The sequence below is a fragment of the Stegostoma tigrinum genome, chromosome 31 (genome assembly GCF_030684315.1).
Source record: "Stegostoma tigrinum isolate sSteTig4 chromosome 31, sSteTig4.hap1, whole genome shotgun sequence".
In the NCBI taxonomy this organism is placed as follows: Eukaryota; Metazoa; Chordata; class Chondrichthyes; order Orectolobiformes; family Stegostomatidae; genus Stegostoma; species Stegostoma tigrinum.
Genome location: NC_081384.1, coordinates 38,607,660 through 38,630,534, shown reverse-complemented (window position 1 = coordinate 38,630,534; position 22,875 = coordinate 38,607,660). Strand labels below are relative to the sequence as shown.

The window sequence follows — 22,875 nt, the reverse complement described above, 5'->3', positions numbered from 1 at the left end:
ACAATAACAAACTCAAGTTAAGTTGAAAGTGAACAAATGATGTGTACAGAAATTAGGAAGATGCTTTTGGAGTAAAAGGTGTTAATCTTGTAAATCAAGCTTGCAAGATTATGACATTAAACAAAGATGGTTCAAGTGAAACTGGATGTTAAGACAAAGGAAGTTCTAGCAATGGAGAAATGCACTTCTAAAAACAAATGTTTTTGTCTTCTCCTTGGCTGTTCTTTTGAGATGAAACTATACATTCAGTGCACACTACAACTCCTCTCTCACCTCCACACAAGGCTCAGAACTATCCTGAATGATTTCAGTTAGGGATAATGGAGCACAACATACTAAACCACTTCCTGCTCAAGAGGATCTACACTTAAGCACTCAGAAATAGGCTTTGTTTAGCATATCCAATTACAGGAACAAGATTTCCACTGGTCTTCTTTCTGAACAATAGAGATCATGGAATCCCAAACATCTGCAATTATTTTTATAATCTTTCCCTCTACCCTCTCCTAAAGAATTTCATTCACCAAGGCTGGGACATACCAGCTCTTGAATTCTTCAGTTAAAACAATCCCTTTCAAGTATATATTTAATTCACTTTGAAAGGTTCTTCTGAATGTACTTCTAATTCTACTTCAGATAATTCATTCAGGATCGTCATGCATAAAAAAATTCACATTTCCCCCTTGGTTCTTTTGCCAATTACTTGGAATGCGTGCTTCCTGCCAGGGAAGTCAGAATAATTCCTTGATTAAAACATTTCATTTCTCTTTATATAATAAATGGCCAAGTCTGTTGTGTATGCACGTGCAAGAACGCTTCTCCTGGACTAACCGTAAAATTGCACATGGTACTATAGACGTGGTCTGAACTGATGCCCAAACTTCATGCATGTAACATTCAAAGACAGGAAACATCAATCCAAAACAAAATGTGCAAGCTTGTGCAGACTGGTACGAAGAATAAGGAGGCCACTCAGTCCTTGGAAGTTAAATCTAAACAGCAAAGTGCAAAGTGATCTTGGGTGGCAGAATACAATGTAGGAAGCACCATAACTAATCTACGTTCAGCAAGATGCCAAAACCAGTAATGTGATAATTAAATGAGTAATTTAATGGGTTCTTAACCAACTAGCTTCCAACGCCATCCTCCACATTAAAGATTCCATCAATCCTCTGCAAAATAAAGTATTTTAAAGGTTTTGGAGTAGATTTGTAGCTCAGGTTGTGGGTGTTAAGGTTGGTTGGCTCGCCAAGCTGGTGTGTTGTTCCACTGACGTTTCATTACCGGCTTGGTAACATCCTCAGTGCAACCTCCGATTAAGCATCAGTGTGTTTTCCCGCCTGACTTTTAAACTCTGGGGTCTGTTGCGATGGATTGCCTCACTTCTGGGTTTCCTCCATAGTGGAATGCATATGGGGTTGAGTTCAATGTGCTTACTGATAACCTGCTTTGTGGAGTGCCATGCTTCCAGGAATTCTCGTGCTTGTCTCTGCCTAGTTTGTCCCAGGATCTTGGTATTGTCCCAGTCTAACTGGTGGTTCTCCTTGTCCATGTGGATTGAGATGAGTGCGTGTTGGTCATATCTTTTTGTAGCCAGTTGGTGTTCATTTACTCTTGTTGTTAGTTTCCTTCCTGTTTATCCGATGTAGTGTTTCTTGCAGTCTGTGCAGGGGATCTTGTAGATGACATTGGTCCTGTCCATGGCAGGGAATGGGCCTTTAGTTCGGGTGAGCACTTGTCGCAGGGTTGATGTGGGTTTGAGTGCCACTCTGATGCCCAGTGGTCGTAGACGTTGTGGTGAGTTCTGACGTGTTCCTGATATAGGGTAGTGTAAGGAGTGTGTCAGGGAGCGTAGAATCTTTCTGATGCTGTTCTCGTACGCATTTCCTGACCCAGTTCTTTGGATATCCATAATCCTTGAACACTTGAAAGAGGTATTCCTCCTGCTCTTTTCTACACGCCCCGACACACTCATCACACTACCTTACATCAGGAACATGTCAGAACTCACCACGAGATTTGTACGACTGCTGGGCATCAGCACAGCACACAAACCCACAACAACCCTACAACAAGTGCTCACCCGAACTAGAGACCTGCTCCCTGCCATGGACAGGACCAATGTCATCTACGAGATCCCCTGCACAGACTGCAAGAAACACTACATCAGACAAACAGGAAGGAAGCAAACAATAATAAAATGAACACCAAATGGCTACAAAAAGACACGACCAATACTCACTCATCTCAATCCACATGGACAAGGAGAGCCATCAGTTAGACCAGAACAACAGCACGATCCTGGGACAGGCTAGGCAAAGACAAGCATGAGAACTCCTGGAAGCATGGCACTCCACAAAGCAAGCTATTAATAAACACATCGAACTCGACCCCACATATATTCCAAAATGGAGGAAACCTGGAAGTGAGGCAATCCATTGCAACAGACCCCAGAGTTTAAAAGTCAGGCAGGAAAACACACTGACGATTCATTAGAGGCTGCACAGAGGATGTTACCAAGCACGGTAACGAAACGTCTGCGGAACAAAAACCAGCTTGGCAAGCGACAAACGTCAAAAAAGTATTTTTTTTTTAAAAAGTGATTTTACAATGGAACATAATTAAATGCTATTATTTCTTTAAATGCAAAACAGCGAACCTAGTCAGCAGATCTGGGGTGAAGATGAAGGATGCAGGTACGAGACTGTGGTTTGATGGGGACACACTGCAGCTATAAGCCTTCAAGAGCAGCAAAGCTCAGTTATTGGTCGGGATATTCAACTGAATGTTAAAGTTCAAAAAAAGAGATGCAAGCAGATTTCTTAATATTTACATTCTCTCAATTTTTTAGTCATCTCTTTGAAAACAAAAATTCAATCTATTAAGCTCTGGCTCAGGCAGAGGTGCTACCATTCACACACAGCTGGCACTTCAGTGAAGACTGTTACCAGAACGTTTGTTAGACCAGAGTGCTCCGCAGTGTCCAATTCTCCATATTGGAAAAGTAATATGGAAGCAGTCAAAGCACAAAAAATTTTACAATAATAGAAGAAATATAGATTTTAAGGCAGTTTGACTAGGGAGAAAGAGATGGTTGAAATTATGAAAGGCTTTGATAAGGTGGATGCAGAGAATATGTTTCCACATGTGAAACTAGGGCAGGGGCAGGATCAACATTGCCAGAAGATATGATTTAATCCAAATTGGCTCACTGCCTGAAGTTCAGCAGCCTATGCCAAGCCGAAATGTCATTGTAACTGTCCCTGGGGTAATTTTCCTTCCTTTACTTTGGATGTAGGGAGCAATTTATTGTTTTCCTCATAGGCACCAGGGAAGTTGTCCTGTTGTTATATGGATTAATGCTTTAACCAAGTATGCTACTTGCTTTTGCTGACTTGGGTAGCAATGCATTACTGCAGATTAAAGTTCGTGCACAACTCAAAGTGATGGAGTTCAGGTTTCCTCCAAATACTTGTTCCACTGAACCTGGCAAAGCCAGTATGAACTAAAGTATCACCCAACTCAGCGAGCAAACTCACATCCAAAGTATCACCCACTTAAGACAGGTGATGAAATAAAAAACCATCCCCCACAGAAGGAAAATCTTTGGCATTCTTTCCTAAGAAAGCAGTGGATGCAGAATCTTTAAATATTAAGGCAGGGGTAGACAGATTCTTGATTAGGAATAAAAACATATTGCCAGTCAGGGGAGGGCAGCAGGAAGATAAAGTGGTAGTTAAAATCAGACCAGCCCTGATCTCTCTGAATATGGGGTAGGCTCAATGGGTTGTGTGGCCTTCTGTTTGCTAGTAATAATGAGACAATGTATAAAACTGCCCCTAATTATTTAGCAGTCATGTAGAAAGGCGTGGCAGACAAAATTTTAAAAACAGTGCAACAAGAGGGACAATAATAAACTGTCTCACTTCGCAGCACATAACATCCCTGGTGATTTTTTTTTACATATGTGAATCATAATGTAAAACAAATCCATTTATGATGTACACCTCTCAAACTTTCAATCTCACAAGTTTAGTTTATCTTGCAGTGCAAAGAATTTTAAAAAACTAGAAAACGTAAGGGGTTCCACACCCTCAAAGCCACAAAATTCCTGTGGGCAAGTCACCATCTTCTAATACTACTTGCATCATTACAAGTAAACAAAACAAAACATTAAATGTTCGAGTTTGGGATTTCACAGGAGGGGGCTTAAGTTCATGCAGTTGATTGCATAGCACGAGTGTACAGAAGCCAAGTAATTGACAGAGGCGGTGGTGCAGTGTCTGCAGCTCTTCCTTACCCAAGAGATTTGGGTCCACTTCATTCCAGTCAAATGAGGTCAGAGGTGCACAGAAGTCCGAGTTCTTGTTATTATTTAGTAAGCATTCCAGCCTGGTTTCTGTATCACTCACCTAGAACATGAAGAGAATGGAAAAAAGCATTGAGTAAATTTCCCTGCCTTGAGTCGACCCATTGTTTTGATGATCACAGTTCATGTTAGTCCTGGTTTCCCCCAATGCCACACTGGACCGTTATCCAAATTTGCATCCCTCCAGCGATCCTGGTCTATGAAAGTTAGCAGGCCATTCAATGAAACGGGCAATCCCAATGCGAGAACTCCAAATACTTCCAGCACAAATCAATGGGGATTTCAAAAGTCAAGTGCGATATCATTTAATACAGCCTAAATACTGCCCCACTGATAATTTCATCCACTGTTAAATCTGTAACTGTGCTTCACTATCAATACCTACAAACTCACAATTCCCAAAAAACTGCAATTTACACCTGCCAGGATTTCAAGAGAGTAAAGCAGAGTTACAGACATGACAACAAACACCCTCAATCACATTCAAGAAACAGAAGTCTTGTACTCCCTGACGGTTCAGTCAGGTAAGTACAAAGCAAGGTACACAAACTAAAACCAAAAAGTTACCAGTGTTGGGATTCATCATTGTTAAGGTAGGCTCAAAGATTCAGGACACACTGGAGGAAACAAAGATCTAAGATTTTGGAGTAGAAAGCTCATTTAGCAAGGGATTCTGCTCTCATTCACTAATCAGTAGTGCATCAGATAAAGAGAGAGATTGGACTGAAAGGTTATTGCGATTGAACAACACAAAGCTGACATAATTCATTTGTGAAATGCAAGCTGCTACATGAGCTCCACTCTTCCAAACGCCATCAAAAAAATGTAAATAGCCACTTAAACCACCCAAGATAATTAACTTAACTGACTATTACTTAGGACAAAAGTAATTCATTCCAGGTTTCATCAGTGCATTAGTTATTTAAGATTAGGAGGCAACACGTTTTATTTTCAGCGGCAGCAGTGTGAGCCAGAGTGCCGACAGGAAGGGAAGACGGTTTCTGTTTCTCCCTGTATAAAAACTTACCTCGTGCAATAAGCAGCCCTCTTGTTTTCAGTGACGGGTGTGTGCAGGAAACACAAGTCAGGAGGAAAAGGCTAAATTCAGGCACTGGCTAAACCTGAAACACTACAGACACGTGTAGTGTCTCCCATTCGTTGTCCTCCTCCAACCAAAAAAAGACTGGAGGCTCAGAAGGGAAGGTTTTTTTAAAAAACTCTTCTGGCAATCTAGAGCAGAGGGATTTTAAGCGAGGGCAGTTGCATGCTGCTCTTGCAGGATGTGGGAGGCAAGGGTCACTTAGTGTCCCCTCTGACTGGACCTGCAAGAAGTGCACCCAACTCCAGCTCCTCAAAAACCATGTTAGGGAACTGGAGCTGGATCTGGATAAACTCCGGATCATTCGGGAGGCTGAGGGGGTGATAGAGAAGAGTTACAGAGAGGTGGTCACACCCAAGGTACAGGAGAAAGGTAGCTAGGTGACTGTCAGAAAGGGGACAGAATAGGCAGACAGTGCAGGGATCCCCTGTAGGCGTTCCCCTCAATAGTAAGTATACCATTTTGTACACTGTTGCAGGGGACAACTTACCAGGGGAAGGCGATAGCGGACAGATCTCTGGTACTGAGCCTGACCCTAACCCTGTGGCAAAGAAGGGAAGGGGAAAGAATAGAAGTGCAATTGTAGTAGGTGATTCAATGTTAAGAGGCACAGACAGGCGGTTCTGTGGGCATGAACAAGGTGAAAGGTTGGAATGTTCCCTCCCGGGTGCTAGGGTCCGAGATGTCTTGGATCGTGTCTTCAAGATCCTGAAGGGGGAGGGTGAGCAACCAGCAGTCATGGTACACATCGGTATCAATGACATGCGTAGACAAAGGACTGAGAATGTGAAAAACGAGTACAGGGAGTTAGGTTGGAAGCTGAAGTTTAGGACAAACAGAGTAGTTATCTCTGGATTATTACAGTGCCACACGATAACGAAGTAAGAAATAGGCAGAGTGCGCAACTAAACATGTGGTTGCAGGGCTGGTGTAGAAGGGAGGGATTCCATTATGTGGATAATTGGAGCACATTCTGGGGAAGTTAGGACCTGTACAGTAAGGACAGGTTGCACCCGAGCCGGAAGGGGACAAATATCCTGGGAGGGAGGATTGCTCGGCCTATACAGTTTGGTAGGGGGTGGGGAACTGGATTTATAATTCAGAGGATGAGCTATTCGGCCTTCCGACAGACACAATGGGGAGTGAGGTGGTTTATAAAGAAATGCGATCGATGGAGTGTATTGCAGACAACAAGATGGTTTGAGGTGTGTATACTTCAATGCCTGAAGTATCAGAAATAAAACGGATGAACTTAGAGCATGGGTCAGTACTTCGAAATACGATGTTGTAGCGATTACAGAAACTTGGGTAACTCAAGGAGAGGAATGGATGTTGGAAGTTCCGGGATTTAGATACTTTAAAAGAAAAAGGGAGGGTGGAAAAAATGAAGTGGGCGAGTGGCATTGCTAGGCAGGGTGAGTATAGCAGCTACTGAAAGGCAGTTCGAGAATGATTTGTCAACAGAGTCAGTTTAGGTTGAGGTCAGGAACAGGAAATGAGCAGTCACTTTCTTGTTATTTTTTTAAAAACAGACGCCCGAATAGTTGCAGAGAAGTAGAGGAGCGGATCGGGAGGCAGATACTGGAAAGGTGCAGACGCCACAGGGTTGTCGTCATGGGTGACTTCAACTTTCCAAATATTGATTGGAAACATTTTAGTTGGAGCAGATTTTGTCCAGTCCGTTCAAGAAGGATTCCTGACACGGCATGTAGATAGACCAACATGAGGAGAGGCCGCTTTGGATTTGGTACTTGACAACGAAGCAGGCCAAGTGTTAGGCCTTTTGGTAGGACAGCATTTTGGTGGTCATGATCATAACTCTGTTTCTTTCACGATCATCATGGATAAGGATAGGTACATACAGCAGGGTAAAGTTTATAACTGGGGGAAGAGTAACTACAATTCAGTTAGGCAAGAACTGGGTAACATAAATTGGGAATAGATACTGTCAAGGAAGAGCACCACCAGAAACGTGGAGACTGTTTGAGGAATGCATACTGCAGGTGCTCGATATGTTTGTCCCTAGCAGACAGGGAAGATGCGGTCAAGTGAGGGAGCCATGGTTCTCAAGAGAGGTCGAATGACTGGTTAAGAGGAAGGAGGCGGCTTATGTAAGGTTTAGGAAAATAGGAATGGAAAAGGCTCTGGAGGGATACAAGTTAGACAGGAACATGCTGAAGAAAGGGTTTAGGAGAGCTAAGAGGGCATGAGATAGGATCAAGGAAAACTCCAAGGCTTTTTTTACACATATGGTTAGATAGCGTGGATAGGGAGAGCCTTTTTCCTAGGATGGTGATGGCGAGCACGAGGGGGCATAGCTTTAAATTGAGAGGTGAAAGATATAGGACAGATGTCAGAGGTAGTTTCTTTACTCAGAGAGTAGTAAGGGAATGGAACGCTTTGCCTGCAACGGTAGTAGATTCGAAAACTTTAGGTACATTTAAGTCGTCATTGGATGAGCATATGGATGTACATGGAATAGTGTAGGTTAGATAGGTTCAGATCGGCATGACCGGTCAGCACAACATCGAGGGCCGAAGGGCCTGTGCTGTGCTGTAATGTTCTATGTTCTCTATGTGCAGAACAAGGCAGCAACCAGAGAAAGGGCAGGGCCAATCGAGGATTGTAAAGGGAATTTGTGCAGAGCCTAAAGAGATAGGAGAGGTCCTTAACGAATACTTTTCTTCAGTATTCACAACTTAGACAGACCTAGTTGTAGAACAGGCTGCTGTGAAACAGGCAGGTAGGCTACATGGGATTGACGTTAATAAAGATGATGTGCTCGGAATTCTGAGAAAGTTGTAGATAGATAAGTCCCCCGGGCATGCTGGGATTTATCCAAGGATTCTACAGGAAGCAATGGAAGAGATCGCAGTGCCTTTGACGATGATCTTTTCATCCTCATTGTCCATGGGTACAGTGCTGGAAGTTTGGAAAAGATGCAAATGTCATTCCCTTGTTCAAAAGAAGGGAACAGGGATGACCCCTGAAAGTACAGGTCAGTTAGTCTTACATCAGTGGTGGGCAAATTATTGGAAAGAGCTCAGAGAGACAGGATTTATGATCACTTGGAAAGGCACAGTTTGATTCATGACAGGTAGATCATGCCTCACAAACCTTACTGAATTATTTGAAGAGGTGACCAAACACGTAGGTGAACGTGGAGCAGTGGATGTGGTATACATGGATTTGAGTAAGGTGTTTGATAAGGTTCCCGCTGGTAGGCTCATGCAGAAGGTAAGGAGGCATGGGATGGGGGAAAATGTGGCAGATTGAATCCAGAATTGGCTGACCCTTAGAAGACAAAGGGTGGTGGTGGACAGAAAATATTTAACATGGTGCTCAGTTACGAGTGGTGTACCACAAGGGTCTGTTCTGGGTCCTCTTCTATTTGTGGCTTTTGTAAATGATTTAGATGAAGGAGCGTAAGGGTGCATTAACAGGTTCGCAGACGATACGAAGGTGGGTCACGCTGCGGACAGTGCTAAGGGCTGTTCTAGGCTACAAAGGTACATTGATAGGATGCAGAGCTGGACTGAGAAGTGGCAGATGGAGTTTCACCCTGAAAAGTGTGACATGGTTCATTTTGGAAGGATTAACGTGAAAGCAGAATACAGGGTTAATGGAAAGATTCCTGGCAGTGTGGGGCAGCAGAGGGATCTTGGTGTTCACGTCCACAGTTCCCCGAAAGCTGCCACTAGGTGGATAGAGTTGTTAAGGCGGCATATGGTGTGCTAGCTTTCATTAATAGAGGGATTGAGTTCAAGAGCCATGAAGTTACGCTCCAGCTGTACGAAAGCGTGGTTCGGCAACAGCTGGAGTAGTGTGTCCAGTTCTGGTCATCTCATTACAGGAAAGATGTGGAAGCATTGGAAAAGGGCTTTTCTCTATAGAACGACGAAGGATGAGAGGTGATTGATAGAGGTGTACAAAATGATCAGAGTTTGGACAGAGTAGACAGCTAGAGATGTTTTCCTGGGGTGGAGATAGCTATTATGAGGGGGCATAGTTTTAAAGTGAGTGGAAGTAGATATAGGGGAAACGTCAGAGATAGGTTCTTTACTCAAAGTGGTGTGGAATCGGCCTCATTAGGGGCACTTAAGCAGCTATTAGATAGGCATATGGATGATAGTATAAGGTAGCAGTGCAGGTTAGACAGACCTTAGGTTTCAGGTAAAAGTTCGTCACAACATCGTGGGCCGAAGGGCTTGTACTGTGCTGTATTATTTTATGTTCTAACACTTCTTCCACCATAATCCTTCGCATCTGTGCCCCACAAGGCCACGTACACAGTCCCCTGCTATTCTTCACATACATTCATGACCACATGACCAAATTCCATCCCAACTCCACTGCTGAGTTTACTAAACAACAACATTGTTATAGGTCAGATCTCAAACGATGCCAAGGGAACAGAATATTGCAAAGAGTGTGAATGCTAAGCAGCATGATGTAGAGACAGACAATCATCTCACCAACATCAGCAAAACAAAGGAGCTGGTCATTGCCTTCAGGAAACAGAGTGGAAGGTACGCCCCTGTCGGCATCATTAACGCTGAGGTGGAGATGGTCAAAGAAGTGTCAGGTTCCTGGAAGAGATGATCACCATCGACCTGACAGTTAACAAAGCACAGTAACGCCTCTGCTAGCTCAGTAGGCTAAGGAAATTCAGCATCTTTCTCATCAATTTCTTCTTTAAATAAATGCACCATTTGAAGCATCCTGTCCGAATGCATCACAGCATAGTATGGCAACTGCTCTGCTCAAGACAACACAAAACTGCAGAGGTGCAAAGACAAGACCACTGCTCTCACAAACCAGTCTTCCATCTGCTGATGCTGGAGTCAGAGATAACACAGTGTGGAGCTGGAGGAACAGTATCAAAGGAGCAGGAAAGCTGATGTTTTGGGTCAGGACCCTTCTTCAGAAATGGAGATTTCTGAACAAGGGTCTCAACCTGAAACATCAGTTTTCTTGCTCCACCGATGCTGCCTGGCCTGCTGTGTTCCTCCAGCTCCACACTTATTTCCATCTACTGACTCCAGCTATTACTTCCCCCTGCCTCAGGAAAGCAACCAACATAATCAAAGACCCCTCCCACCCCAGTATACTCTCTTCCATCAGGCAGAAGATATAAAAATTTAAAACACAAAATAGATTCAAGAATAGCTTCATCCCCATTGTTAGACTTTTGAATAAACTTCTCAAATGTTCATTCTGATCTCGCTGAACCTTCTCTGCGGCTGTGACACTTCATTCTACTATCCTGATGCACTTTGTATGATGTGATCTGCCTGTATAGCATGCAAACTAACACTTTTCACTGTATCAGAGTACGTGACAACTACAAATCAATATTTTCACAAACAAACAAATAGGGACTACAACCTTACTACAAGGCAAGATAATCTGTACCTGTTTAACTCTCACACATTCATCCAAGCATAAAGCAGATAGCTTGACATAAATATTAAGGATGGAAAAAAAATAGACAGGGAAAGCAATTTCTGTAGAAGTCCAGACGACAAGGATGTAGCATTATTTCTCTTAGCTCTTTTGTTTATTGCACTGATAACTCAACGATCAACTAAATTTCTTCTAAGCAGTGGGGGAATTCCTCCCAATTCACAACTCGATTCAATCCTTCTGACACTGGGATGAGATTCTATACCCAAAATCCCAGAACATGGTCAATTTTTTTAACATACAAACCCAGAGCAAGAGGACTGTAATGTCCAGAAAAGAGAGCAGTCTTATTCATTTCCAAACACAAGCAACTTACAGCACACTCCATACGGAGCAGTAAGAAAAAGCTGATGGGAAACCCTGTCTGCTGTCTCTTCCTTCGCTGAATAAGATTATGAGATTACAAGAAGAATACCAATGACTGATTGGTTGAGCACAGCTAATGTTACTCAGCGTATGAGTCAAACTAAAGTCTTTTTGGTCTCTGATTTGCTACTTGAGCTTTAGAACAATGCTACACCAGTGATTACATTCATACAAAAACATCTCCTAAAAATTCACAAACATTTTATCCATAAAACACATGAACAATATAAATTTGCTCACACAGCTTGTGTGTTTGGTTGCAGAAGTTTTGTCACCTTGCCAGGTAACATCATCGGCTTGCCTCCAGTGAAGCACTGGTACTCCGTCCTGCTTGTTATTTGTATGCCTCAGTTTGCTGGGGTGGTTGGCATTACTTCTGATTCTGTTTTCAGTGGTGTGTACATCAGATCCAGTTCTATGTGTTTGGTGATGGAGTTCTGGTTGGAATGCCAGGCCTCAACGAACTCCCTGCCATGCCTCTGTTTGACTTGTGCTATTATGGATGTGTTGCCCCAGTCGAATTCGTGCTGTTCTTTGTCAGTGTGTATTGAGGCCAGTGAGAATTGGTCAATTCTCTTGGTAGCTAGTTGGTGCTCATGTATCCTTATTGTCAGTTTTCTTCTAGTTTGGCTGATGTAAATGTTTTTCACAGTCCTTGTGTGGTATTTTGTGGATTACAATAGTTTTATTGGTTGTGGGTATGGGATACTTTACATTCGTCAGTGTATGTCGCAGGGTGGTTGTTGGTTTGTGGGCTACCCTGATACCTAGGAGTCTGAGCAGTCTTGTGGTAATTTTGGATATGTCTTTGCTGTACATCTGGCCGTGTTGTGTTACCAACAGGAACGACTAATTTTCTCAAAACACTTGGGCAAAGGGCGGCACAAATTCAACTGGGACAACACATCCGTAATAGCACAAGCCAAACAGAGACATGCCAGGGGATTCCTGGAGACCTGGCATTCCAAACACACTGAACTGGACCTGATATACAAACCACTGAAACACAAAGTTGGAAGTAATGCCAACCAAAGATGTCACAGTCCAAAGATGTGCAGGCTACGTGGATTGGCCATGTTAAATTGCCTGTAGCGTTCAGGGGTGTGAGTGTTATAGGAAGATGGGTCTGGGTGGGTGCTCTAAGGGCCTGTTTCCACTCTGTAGAGAATCTAATCTAACCGAGGCACATAAACAACAAGTGGTTCAGAACACCGACGCTTCATTGGAGATGCACTGACAATGTTATCTAGCAGGGTGACAAAACATCTGCAACCAAACACACCGGCTTGGCAAGTAAGCCTACACCCCTCATCCACAACCCGAGCTACAACTCTCCTCAAAAACTTTAAATACGTTAATGCTCTCCAGACTGTACCAGTAAGCTTCAAGACCTGAAAGCCTCTTGTGTCTTTACTGGTTTCACTTCAGACAAATCAGGGCATAAAATAACAAAGCACTAATCATGCATCATGACCAACAACGCAACTGTGGGGAAAACCAAGAAGGTGCTACATTATGGAGAATATTCACTTCTCAAACTAAACTGAAGTTCAACCTGCCTATACAACAACTACCCCCATTACCAAAAGATTAATCAACTGCCAACCTGGCTCACTGCTCACAGGCTATCAAGTACAGGGGAAAAAAATACTGCCATACTTATCCCAATAGCTCACAATGTTGCGTACTATACTTCTCCCAAGCCATTTCCTCCACTACCACTTTATTGTCCACTCCACCGTACTCTCCCTCAACTCTTCACCCCTAAATCGTGCACTCTCATCTCTCCCTAATTTACTTTCATTACTTTCTCTTCCTAAACCCCTCATTCCCCACCCACCTTTTCCTACATCACCCCAATTCCCAGAACCAATCCCTTCTCTCCCTAATCACCCCTCTTCCCCTACTCCCGCCATCCCCAAATCCCCAGACAGGCCTCACTCTGCGGCATCTCCTTACCCTCCAGACCCGTAGATAGTCTCCGGAGGTGGCGAGCAGGTCGGGGTAGACGCCCTTGGTGTCGGGGATCCACATGATCTTGGTGGTGGGATACGGATGGTCGAAGGTGTTGCGAGCGATGAACTCGGAGCTCTCCTCGTCCAGGCCCACGATCTGCACCTTGTTGTTGTACTCCTCGACGAAGGAGCCGAGCGCCAGGCGGAACCGCTTGTCGGGCCGCACGCTCCAGTTCATGGCGTACACGGTCCATGGCGCCTCGTACTTATAAATCTCCTTCCTCTTGCCGTGCATGCTCATCTTGGGATGGCGATGTCAGGCCGTGCGCTCGGAGCCCAGCGCGGCCCAGCCTCGCTTGCTCACTCTCACTCTCCCCGTCGCCCTGCTGCCCTGGGCCCGGGCCCAACAACAATAAACCGCTCAAAGTCACAACGGAAACCGACTGCTGACTGACAGCCTCTTTCACCAATCACAGCCCGTCCTTGTCCGAACGACCGTTCGAATAACCAGTCCAGTATAAAGACGGGGGCCGACTTTTGATATCTTGGCTTTGATTGGTAAAAATGTTAAAGCGCCGAATGAGTGACATAGAATCTACCCAATCGAAACCAGCCAATGAGGCGGGCGCTGACCCCGTCCTTGATTGACAGCTGTGCGGACAAAAGAATTCTGGGAACCTGATAGGCGGTTTTTTTTGTCCGTTGCTGGGTGAGTTTTGAACATCAAACACGACCTTCAGCTTGATTGACAGTGGTTTCACCAATCAGAGTGAGTATGAGAGGCGCAGGCCCAGTGGCTGATTAGATAATTAGCGGGCAGTTATACATTGGGACCAAAGATTCGCGCGCCCTACACGCTCTGATGGGCAACGAAGAAAGCCAATCATAGGGGAGGCGGGCTTTCCGTGTCCCGAGACGGTATTGAATGACAGCCGTGCGGACCAATCGAAAGCAGGTTCCCGGCTTGATGCACTGCGGCCCTCCCCCATCACCCTCACACCCACAGTTGGTGGATGGTCATGATACAATGTCCAAATTCCCGCCCTAACCCACTCCGGAAGTTTGTGGAGAGCAAACCGTGAGTGAGATTCCCCAGAGGTCATTCTGGGTCAGATGGTGGTTATTCAAACTGGGACCCCCACCGTTACACCACCCTCCCCACACATGCCCATCCAGGCCTTGACCGTCTCAATCTATCAAGTCAGCTCCCTCTCTCAACCTTTCTCCATTATGTTCCTAACTTGTAGATGGTTCACATGGATGATCTCTGTAATGGTAGGTTTAATGTACAATGAACGGCTGAGGATCCTGGGATTGTACTCATTAGCGTTTAGAAGGTTGAGGGGAGATCTAATAGAAACGTACAAGATAATGTATGGTTTAGAAGGGGTGGAATTTAGGAAGTTGTTTCCGTTAGGCAGGGAGACTAGGACCCGTGGGCACAGCCTTAAAATTAGATGGGGTAAATTTAAAATGGAAATGAGACATTTCTTCAGCCAGAGAGTGGTGGGCCTGTGGAATTCATTACCACGGAGCACAGTGGAGGCCAGGACATTGAATTCTTCACGGCAGACGTTGATAAATTCTTGAGCTCACAAGGAATCAAGAGGTACGGGGAGAGTGCAGGGAAGTGGAGTTGAAATGCCCATCAGCCATGATTAAATAGCGGAGTGGACTCGATGGGCTGAATGGCCTTACTTCCGCTCCTATGTCTTATGTTCATATGGTGGACTGGTTCTGAGGAGTAGAGGAGAACCGACTGCACGATTCGCGACACTTATATTCATTGAATCTATAAGGCTAGTCCAGTCAGATTTCTGGGCAATGGCAATGGGAAAATCTCTGTTGGAAATGGTCATTGCCAGTCATACAAGTGACATAAACGTTAGCTGTCACCTATCATCCAAACCTGAATGAAAACACAGAATGTTTTAGTATCTAAGGTGTTCAACAGTGCAAAACAGCCCACTTCTGATTTTTGGGGAGAGATGACTGTCGATGAAGACGCTGGGGTTAGAACACTACCTCATAGAAATTCTACAGCACTTTCCTTGGGCTGAGGATAAATGGCCAACAAGCACAATCACCTTCCTTTGTGCTAGTAATGACTCCAAGCAGTGGAAAGATTTTTCTAGTTCCAACTGATTTTAATTTTACTGACAATTTCACTCACCTCACCTCACTTCTGAAATTGAAACTTTTTTTCCTTATGTTTCACACAAATCTGTAACGAGGTGGGACAAACAACCAAAACTCAACATTTATTAACAGGTTAGCGTTGGATAAGTACTTACAGAAACAATCAATTTCAATCAGTTTGTGGATGACCAAGAGAAGATTGATGGAATAATAATTGCAAGATTCAATTTACATTGTTTTTTGCAGACAGAAATTACTGGACAATTTTCTTCCTTGTCAGATAGTGCCAGTATTGTACCTGTTTTGGAACAGCTTGACCAGTCTTCACAAATCTGGAACATGACTCTTTATTACTACAGTCAGGTTGTTGTAAGATCCAATAATCTTTGCTGCATCCAGTCAATTAAAATGTTTCTTGATTTCACGTGAAGTGAATTAAATTGGCTGACAACTGGTATTTATAATATTGGGGATCTCAGAGAAAGGCGAGATGAATTGTCCACTCAGCACTGGTGGCTGATGATAGCAAATTCTTCAACCTGTCTTTTGCTCTCACTTGCAGGCCTCAATCATAGCTTAGAAGGTTTTTGGAACTTTGTTTTAGAACATAGAACAGCAGAGGAACAGGCCCTTTGGCTCACAATGTCCATGCTGACCATGATGCTATTCAAATCCCACCTGATTGTACATGATCAATTTCCCTCAATTCCCTGCATGTTCCTGTGGCTAAATCTCTCTTAAATGTTGCTATCATATCACCTTCCCTAGCATCTCTTCTTGTTAAGTAAACAAAGTTGCTGGAAAAGCTCAGTAGCACCCGTGAAGGAAAAAACAGAGTTAATGTTTCTGGTCCAGTGACCCTTCCTCAGAACGCAGCTCTCAATGTCTCAGAAATCAGGGTCACCGGATCAGAGATGCTAACTCTGTGTTTTTTCCTTCACAGATGCTGCCAGAGCTTTTCCAGCAACTTGGTTTTTGTTCCTGATTTACAGCATCCATAGTTCTTTCGGTTTTTTATATCTTCTTGTTAGTTCTGTCATTGTCTATCACTGTGCATAACCTAGAAACATTAGGGACTGCAGATACTGGAAGCCAGAGTCAATAGATGTGAATCTGGAAAGGCACAGCAGCTCAGACAGGATGCTGCCTGACTTGCTCTGCTTTTCCAACTTCACTTTTATTCATTATTCATAACCTGATGTGGCAGGTAGATCCTGGTTCATGGAGATACATCAGGAACCAATAACCATCACCCAGGACTGTAGAAGACCCACTGCTCTTGGGTTCGGTGTGGCCAGTCAATTCAGTTTGGTTGTTGGGAACAAGCCAGGAGCAATTCTAGCACGGTGATTTCTGTTCAGCCAGTGATGGTAGCACTTCAAAGCTTGGTTACGATCCACTATTATCCACAATAAAAGCAGACAGTTGTAGTTTCTACAATGTATGGTTCTCCAGAACAAGCGAAGCTGTCTCAATACAGCATCTCCCTGTGTTGGTTGAGGCTTGGCGGTGGAGTGCCTGCCCAGTGGGGAGCATGTAGATGGATGGCACCGAACAGGGAATATGCACCAGATGAGATAGCACTTGGAGATTAGAACAGTTCTAACCCGCACAGATGTGGGCTTCTGGCATCAGATGACTTTGACATAAGGAATGTGGCAGAGTTTCTGGGCAGTTTTGCCCAGAACATGGTCACAGAAGACCCAGCATCAGGAAAGGAGAGGTGTGAGAGATAGGGAGCTGGATCATGGGGATTTAAGACAAGTCAATAAGAAAGGGCCACATGGATTATTGTGAGACTCTCAGACTGGTGATGGAGCAAATGTATCAGGGGAATTAATATGAGGCTAACTGGCTGGTGTGGGAAAGAGAGGCACTTTTTCATGCACCACGTCAGCAATTCTAGGACAGAAAGAAGATGCACCAATCAAACATATTGTATCTGAACTGGGATGAGACCCACGTCCTGGCAGAAAGGATGATAGCAAAAGTTTTGAAGTAGTAAGATGGTAGGGTGAGTGATCCAGAAGAACTATAAGTGGCCTTATTGTAAGCAGAAAAAGGCAGGATATTACAGGAAAGACTTAAGGCAAAAAATTGATGGCTTGGGAATAAATAATAAAACAGGAATCAGATGAGGGTGTAGCAGTAACAGCACTGGACTATTAATCCTTCTTCAGTGACTGCCGCTGGCTTCATCTTAGCCCACGTATATTCCAACTGAAGTTCCATCCTTCATGTTTTGAATCCACCCAGGATTACACCTATCTTCAAAACCTATAATGCTCCTGAGACAGCTACTCCTGCCACATCCTGAGATCCATGTTCAATGCCACTCAGCACCGTAGGCACACTCTTGACTCTCTATCAGTTTACTGTTATCTCAAAACTGTCCCTGTCCGCAGTTCCATTTCACTCATCTCATCCAACACCTTAAAGAGAAAATTTTTCTCTTCAGGCGTTAAGAAACACAAGTTCTGAAAATCTTGCAGGTTCCAACATCATTTGCCCTTTGACTCTGTTACTTCTTCTAATCCCACCTCTTCCATGTATTCACTATATTCCTGACTTTATAGTTTCTGAATGATCTGTACTCAGTAAAATATTTACCTTTATAATGTTATAACCACCACCCCCACCCCCCACCCCACTCTACCTTGTCCTATGCAACCTTTGGATGCTAAATTTAATGTTTTGAATAAAAAGCCTTGACAATTTTTGTAAGAACCCACCTAATTCAAACATACTCTTTAGAGGAGGAAATCTGCCATACGGGATAGATGTGGCCAATCCCTCCATTAAGTGACTGATTCTGAAACGGCAGAGCATGGTACTCAGTTTCACCAAATTGTTACAGAAAAGTCAAAAAGGAATAAAACTGGACTGATCAAAATAGACACCAAAGGTAACAGCATATCGAGACCTGCCAACCCTGTAAACTCTTCCTTACAATTCCATGGTTTATGGCAAATTGGGAGAACTTTCCCACAGATTAGAATTTCTCATCATTCATTATTTGAAAGGTGTGAATCTAAGTGGAACAAATACACCAATGTTTGCCATACATGAACAAAACTATACAAAGAAAAGCAAAAAAGCCATTGCCTTTATTTCTAGAAGGACAGAGTTGAAAATTAGGACAGTTACACTGTGATTTCAGATGATGTCATTGAGGGGCAACTTGTAGGTGACCAAGGAATGATCCTTGCGGAAATAATAGGAGTGATCACAGCCTCATCGAACACGCTCCACCAATTCATGATTGCATTTGGGCATCAACACCATGTTTCCACCTGCTCTCCGTATCCATTGTTTCCCTGAGATGTTAAAAATCCATCTATCCCAATTTTAAATATAATAAACAAAGGAACATCCACATTGCTCTGGGGTACAGACTTCCAAACATTCATAATCCTTTGAATGAACTGATCTTTGTTCATTGCAGTCGTCAATGATTTTCCCTTACTTTGAGAAGATTGCTCTTGTGTTTTAGATTCCCTGCCCTGAAGAAACTATGTCTATCCATCAAGTCCCTTACTAATCGTGGATGTTTCAATGAGATGTTTCTTCTAAATGCGATATTTCTTCTAAATCCCAGAGAGTCCAATTCTCTCAGCCTCACATCATAGGACAGCTTACATATTCAAAGGACCAGTCTAATGAACCTTCACTGTTCTATCTTCAATGCAAGCATATCCTTCCTTAAACATGGAGACTAAAACTTCAGTATTCCAAATGTAGTGTGACCAATGCTGTGTATAATTGTAGCAAGATGTATTTATTCCTGTGGTATTCCTTGGTATAAATGCCAATATTTCTTTTACCATTCTGTTTGCTTGCTTTACCTGCATGTTAACATTCTGATCATTGTATGCATATGCCCAAGTCCCTCTGAATATCAATATTTACAGGTTCCACATATTTGAAAAAGTATCCTATTTCCGTCTTTGTACCATCAAAGTGAATAACCTGGTCCTTACGCACATTATACTCCATCTGCCACTTTGCCTGTAAACATCGCTTTCATGACCATATCCTCCTCAGAGCTTATATTTCTATTTTACTTTGTATTGCCAGCAAACCTAGAATTCTTTGTTTCTTCATCTAATTCATTAGCATAGGTTTAAGTAGCTGAGAGTCCAGCACTAATTTTTACCAAACTCCACTACTCACAGAGTGCCATCTTGAAAATTAGTCATCTATTCCAACTCTTTGCATCCTGTCCATTAGCTGAAAGCACTCTTAGAGAGTTCCATGAGCTTGACCCAGCAACAATGAAGGAACAATGATATAGTGCCAAGTCAGTATGGTGTGTGGCTTAGCAGGTCACAAGCCCCAGTTGTTAAAGTTACAGGGAGTCATGCAGTAATGGTCTTTGCCCACCAACAAACACCAGACTACATTAATTCCATTTACCTGCACTTGGTCTATAGCCTACTATAGTCAGACATTTTAAGTACTCATCCAAATGTTTCTTAGATGTTGCAAAAGCACCTACTCTCTCATGTAGCATGTTCCAGATTTCTACCATCCTCTGCATAAAAACAATTTTTCTCAAATATCCTCTAAACCACTAACTCCTCAGCTTAAACTTGTGCCCTCTGGTCTTAGACATATCTGCCAAGAGGAAACTATTCTCATGAGCTACTCTCCCACTCATAATTTTGTTTACCTCAATCAGATACCTCCTCAGACTCCTCTGCTCCAAGAAAACAAATCCAGTCTATCCAGTCTCTCGTCATAACTGAGACTCTTCATCCCAGATAACATCCTGGTGAATCTCCTCTGCAGCATCTCCAGTGCAGTTATGTCCAATTTTGTGATGACCAGAACAGCGCACAGCATACTATTGGTGACCTAACAATTTTTTATATAGTTGTAACAAGTCTTTGCTCCTGTATTCCACATCCTGGTTGATGAAGGCAAGCAGCCTGTATGCCTTCTTCACCATCCTGTCTACCCGCGCTCACAGTTTTGGGGATCTATGGACTTGTACGCCAATGTCTGTTTGTTCCTCAGTGCTCTCTTGGGACCATAGGGATTCATTATATATATCCTTCCCTTATTAGACCTCCCAAAATGCATCGCCTCATACTTATCAAACTAAATTCCAGCTGCCATTGCTCTGCCCAATTTACAATATCTGACCGTAGCCTGAGATTATCTTTCTCAGTATCAACAACATCACCAATGTTTGTGTCATCTGTAAACTTACTAATTGTACCTTCTACGTTCACATCCAAATCATTAACTTACATAACAAACAGCAAGAGTCCAAGCACTGACCCATGGTCAGTGCTGGTCGCAGACTTCCAATCACAAAATCAACCCTTCAACATCACTCTTTACCCCTAATTTGCAAGCCAATTTTCCAACCAGTCTTGGATCCTAACTAGCCTTGGATCCCATTGTATCTTACTTTTGGACCAGCCTTCCATCTTGGACCTTGTCAAAGGCTATACTGAAGTCCATGTAAACAATATCAATTGCACTTCCCTCACCAATATATTTAGTCACCTTTTCAAAAAACTCTATTAGATTAATCAGACAAGAACTATTAGTAAGGGATGGGGTTTTCTATTGATCATTATTGTTCTATTCCTTTTAGCCTTTGTGGTGGTTTGATGCAGCTGAATGGCTTGCTTGTGCATTTAAGAGTCAATCACATTTCTGTAGGTTTGCAGTCCCTCGTTGGCTGGACCAGGTAAAACAGGAAATTTCCTTTCTTGGAGGATATTACTGAGCAAGTTTTTTTTTAAATTTCAGATTTATTTGTGGAACCAAATTCCAGCAGTGACATGGGCCTCCGGACTATTAGGTCAGCGACATCACAACGATATATCACCCCCCTCAAATGTTATAAAGTTGTAACATATATAAATAATGTTATAAATTTTAAATGTTGTGTATTCTACACTTTAAGTACTCATTGAGCTTTCTTCACATGACTTTCAGCTTGCCATAAAAGATGTGCGTGCACACCGGCTGCTGCATTTCCCGCAACAGTGAATACTTCAAAAATCATTGGTTTCAAAGCAAACTGGGACATCCTGAAGATGGGAAAGGCACTGTACAAATGCAAGTATTTTTCTTCTTTTGCAGTAATTATTTTGCTTTCACATTCTTGTTTCTGAAATCTAACTGAGTTTCAATTTTCTTGTCTTCATTAGACCTGTTAGAGAGAGAAGGCCAAGTCATCCTTGGACAATGTTAGGTCTCAGTTATTTGAGGAGCAGCTGAGCATGGTTTATGTTTTACATGTAAAACATACAGACGCCAATCTTAATGTGTTGACTAGCATTCTTAACTTTTAAATGGCATACCTATGATTAGGGTGAGGACAGGTCAGTCCAGTTGTGAGGGTAGCTTTTTGTTAACTTGTCAGATGTTTCTCAAATAAACTTTTACATGTAAAACATAAGACTTATTTGGAGACTGCATAACATAGCCCTCTCATCCTCTCAGTATGATGCAATACATAAGTTTGAACAAAATCTTATTTTATGCCCAGAAACACATTATTGTAAAATATACAGATCACAATGAGCAAAAGTTCCTTATAACATTTGATAGGAAGCAGCATATCAGAGATAAAAAATGACAGTTAAATCCTCATTTTCAGTTCGCACAAAACAGCTGAAGGGATTTTCAGGCAAATGATCAGTAATGTTGTGTTGTTCCTGAACCCACTATAGTCCCGTAGCCAATGCTGAAAGCTGGATACTGCTCATGTATAGTGGCCACTCACTGGTGCAATGCATCATCTTTATAGTGAGAGTTAGCATGCAAAGGAACTGAAGAACCAAGTTCAATCTTATTCACATTCACAGCTTCAGACAGCTTGCTGGATCTTTGGCTGAATGTTCCCTCCCCGAATCCAGAAGTACAGATGCCAATCTTAATGTGTTGACTAGCATTCTTAACTTTTAAATGGCATACCTATGATTAGGGTGAGGACAGGTCAGTCCAGTTGTGAGGGTAGCTTTTTGTTAACTTGTCAGATGTTTCTCAAAGAAACTTTATGAATGCCGGGAGTGACAGAGAATGGAGTCCAGACATATTTAAGGCAAGGCCTCTGACAGGTGACTTTTTGAAAGTAACAAAATACAATTTTACTTGAAACTCGGCATCTCCGACAGCGTAGCCCCCTTACTCTGAATTGCAAGTCTAGGTATGTGTTCAGAGCTCTGGAGGGGGAATTGATTGATCCTCTATGATGGTGATGGTGCTACCCACTAAATAATGGCTCGAACATAATGAAGTAAATTAATTTGACACAGTGAAGGCTGCATGGTAAGTTACCGCAGAGGATATCAGAGTCAGGTCCAAGCCCATCCTCAAGTGACGAACACACAGCAGAGTGTTTCAGCAACACAAGCTTGGTTGATCTACATCCACCCACACTAGCCTGGAAATGACTAAGGTGACCAGCAACATGTAACTGTCAGTTTTTGCTTAGCTAGCAGCACTCTCATCCTTCC

General features: G+C 43.0%; 1 protein-coding gene across 1 annotated transcript in view; it reads right to left on the bottom strand.

The window, feature by feature from the left end:
* The window catches only part of dcaf7 (ddb1 and cul4 associated factor 7), a 52,584-nt gene extending 38,873 nt beyond the window's left edge, over nucleotides 1-13,711 (bottom strand). The window contains exons 1-2 of the mRNA XM_048560404.2: nucleotides 13,260-13,711; nucleotides 4,301-4,412 (exon numbers count right to left, since the gene is read on the bottom strand). Of these exons, the coding sequence (XP_048416361.1) occupies nucleotides 4,301-4,412; nucleotides 13,260-13,556 (409 nt within the window). The 5' untranslated portion in view covers nucleotides 13,557-13,711. The remainder of the gene's footprint in view (nucleotides 1-4,300; nucleotides 4,413-13,259) is intronic.
* Nucleotides 13,712-22,875: the final 9,164 nt, after the last annotated feature.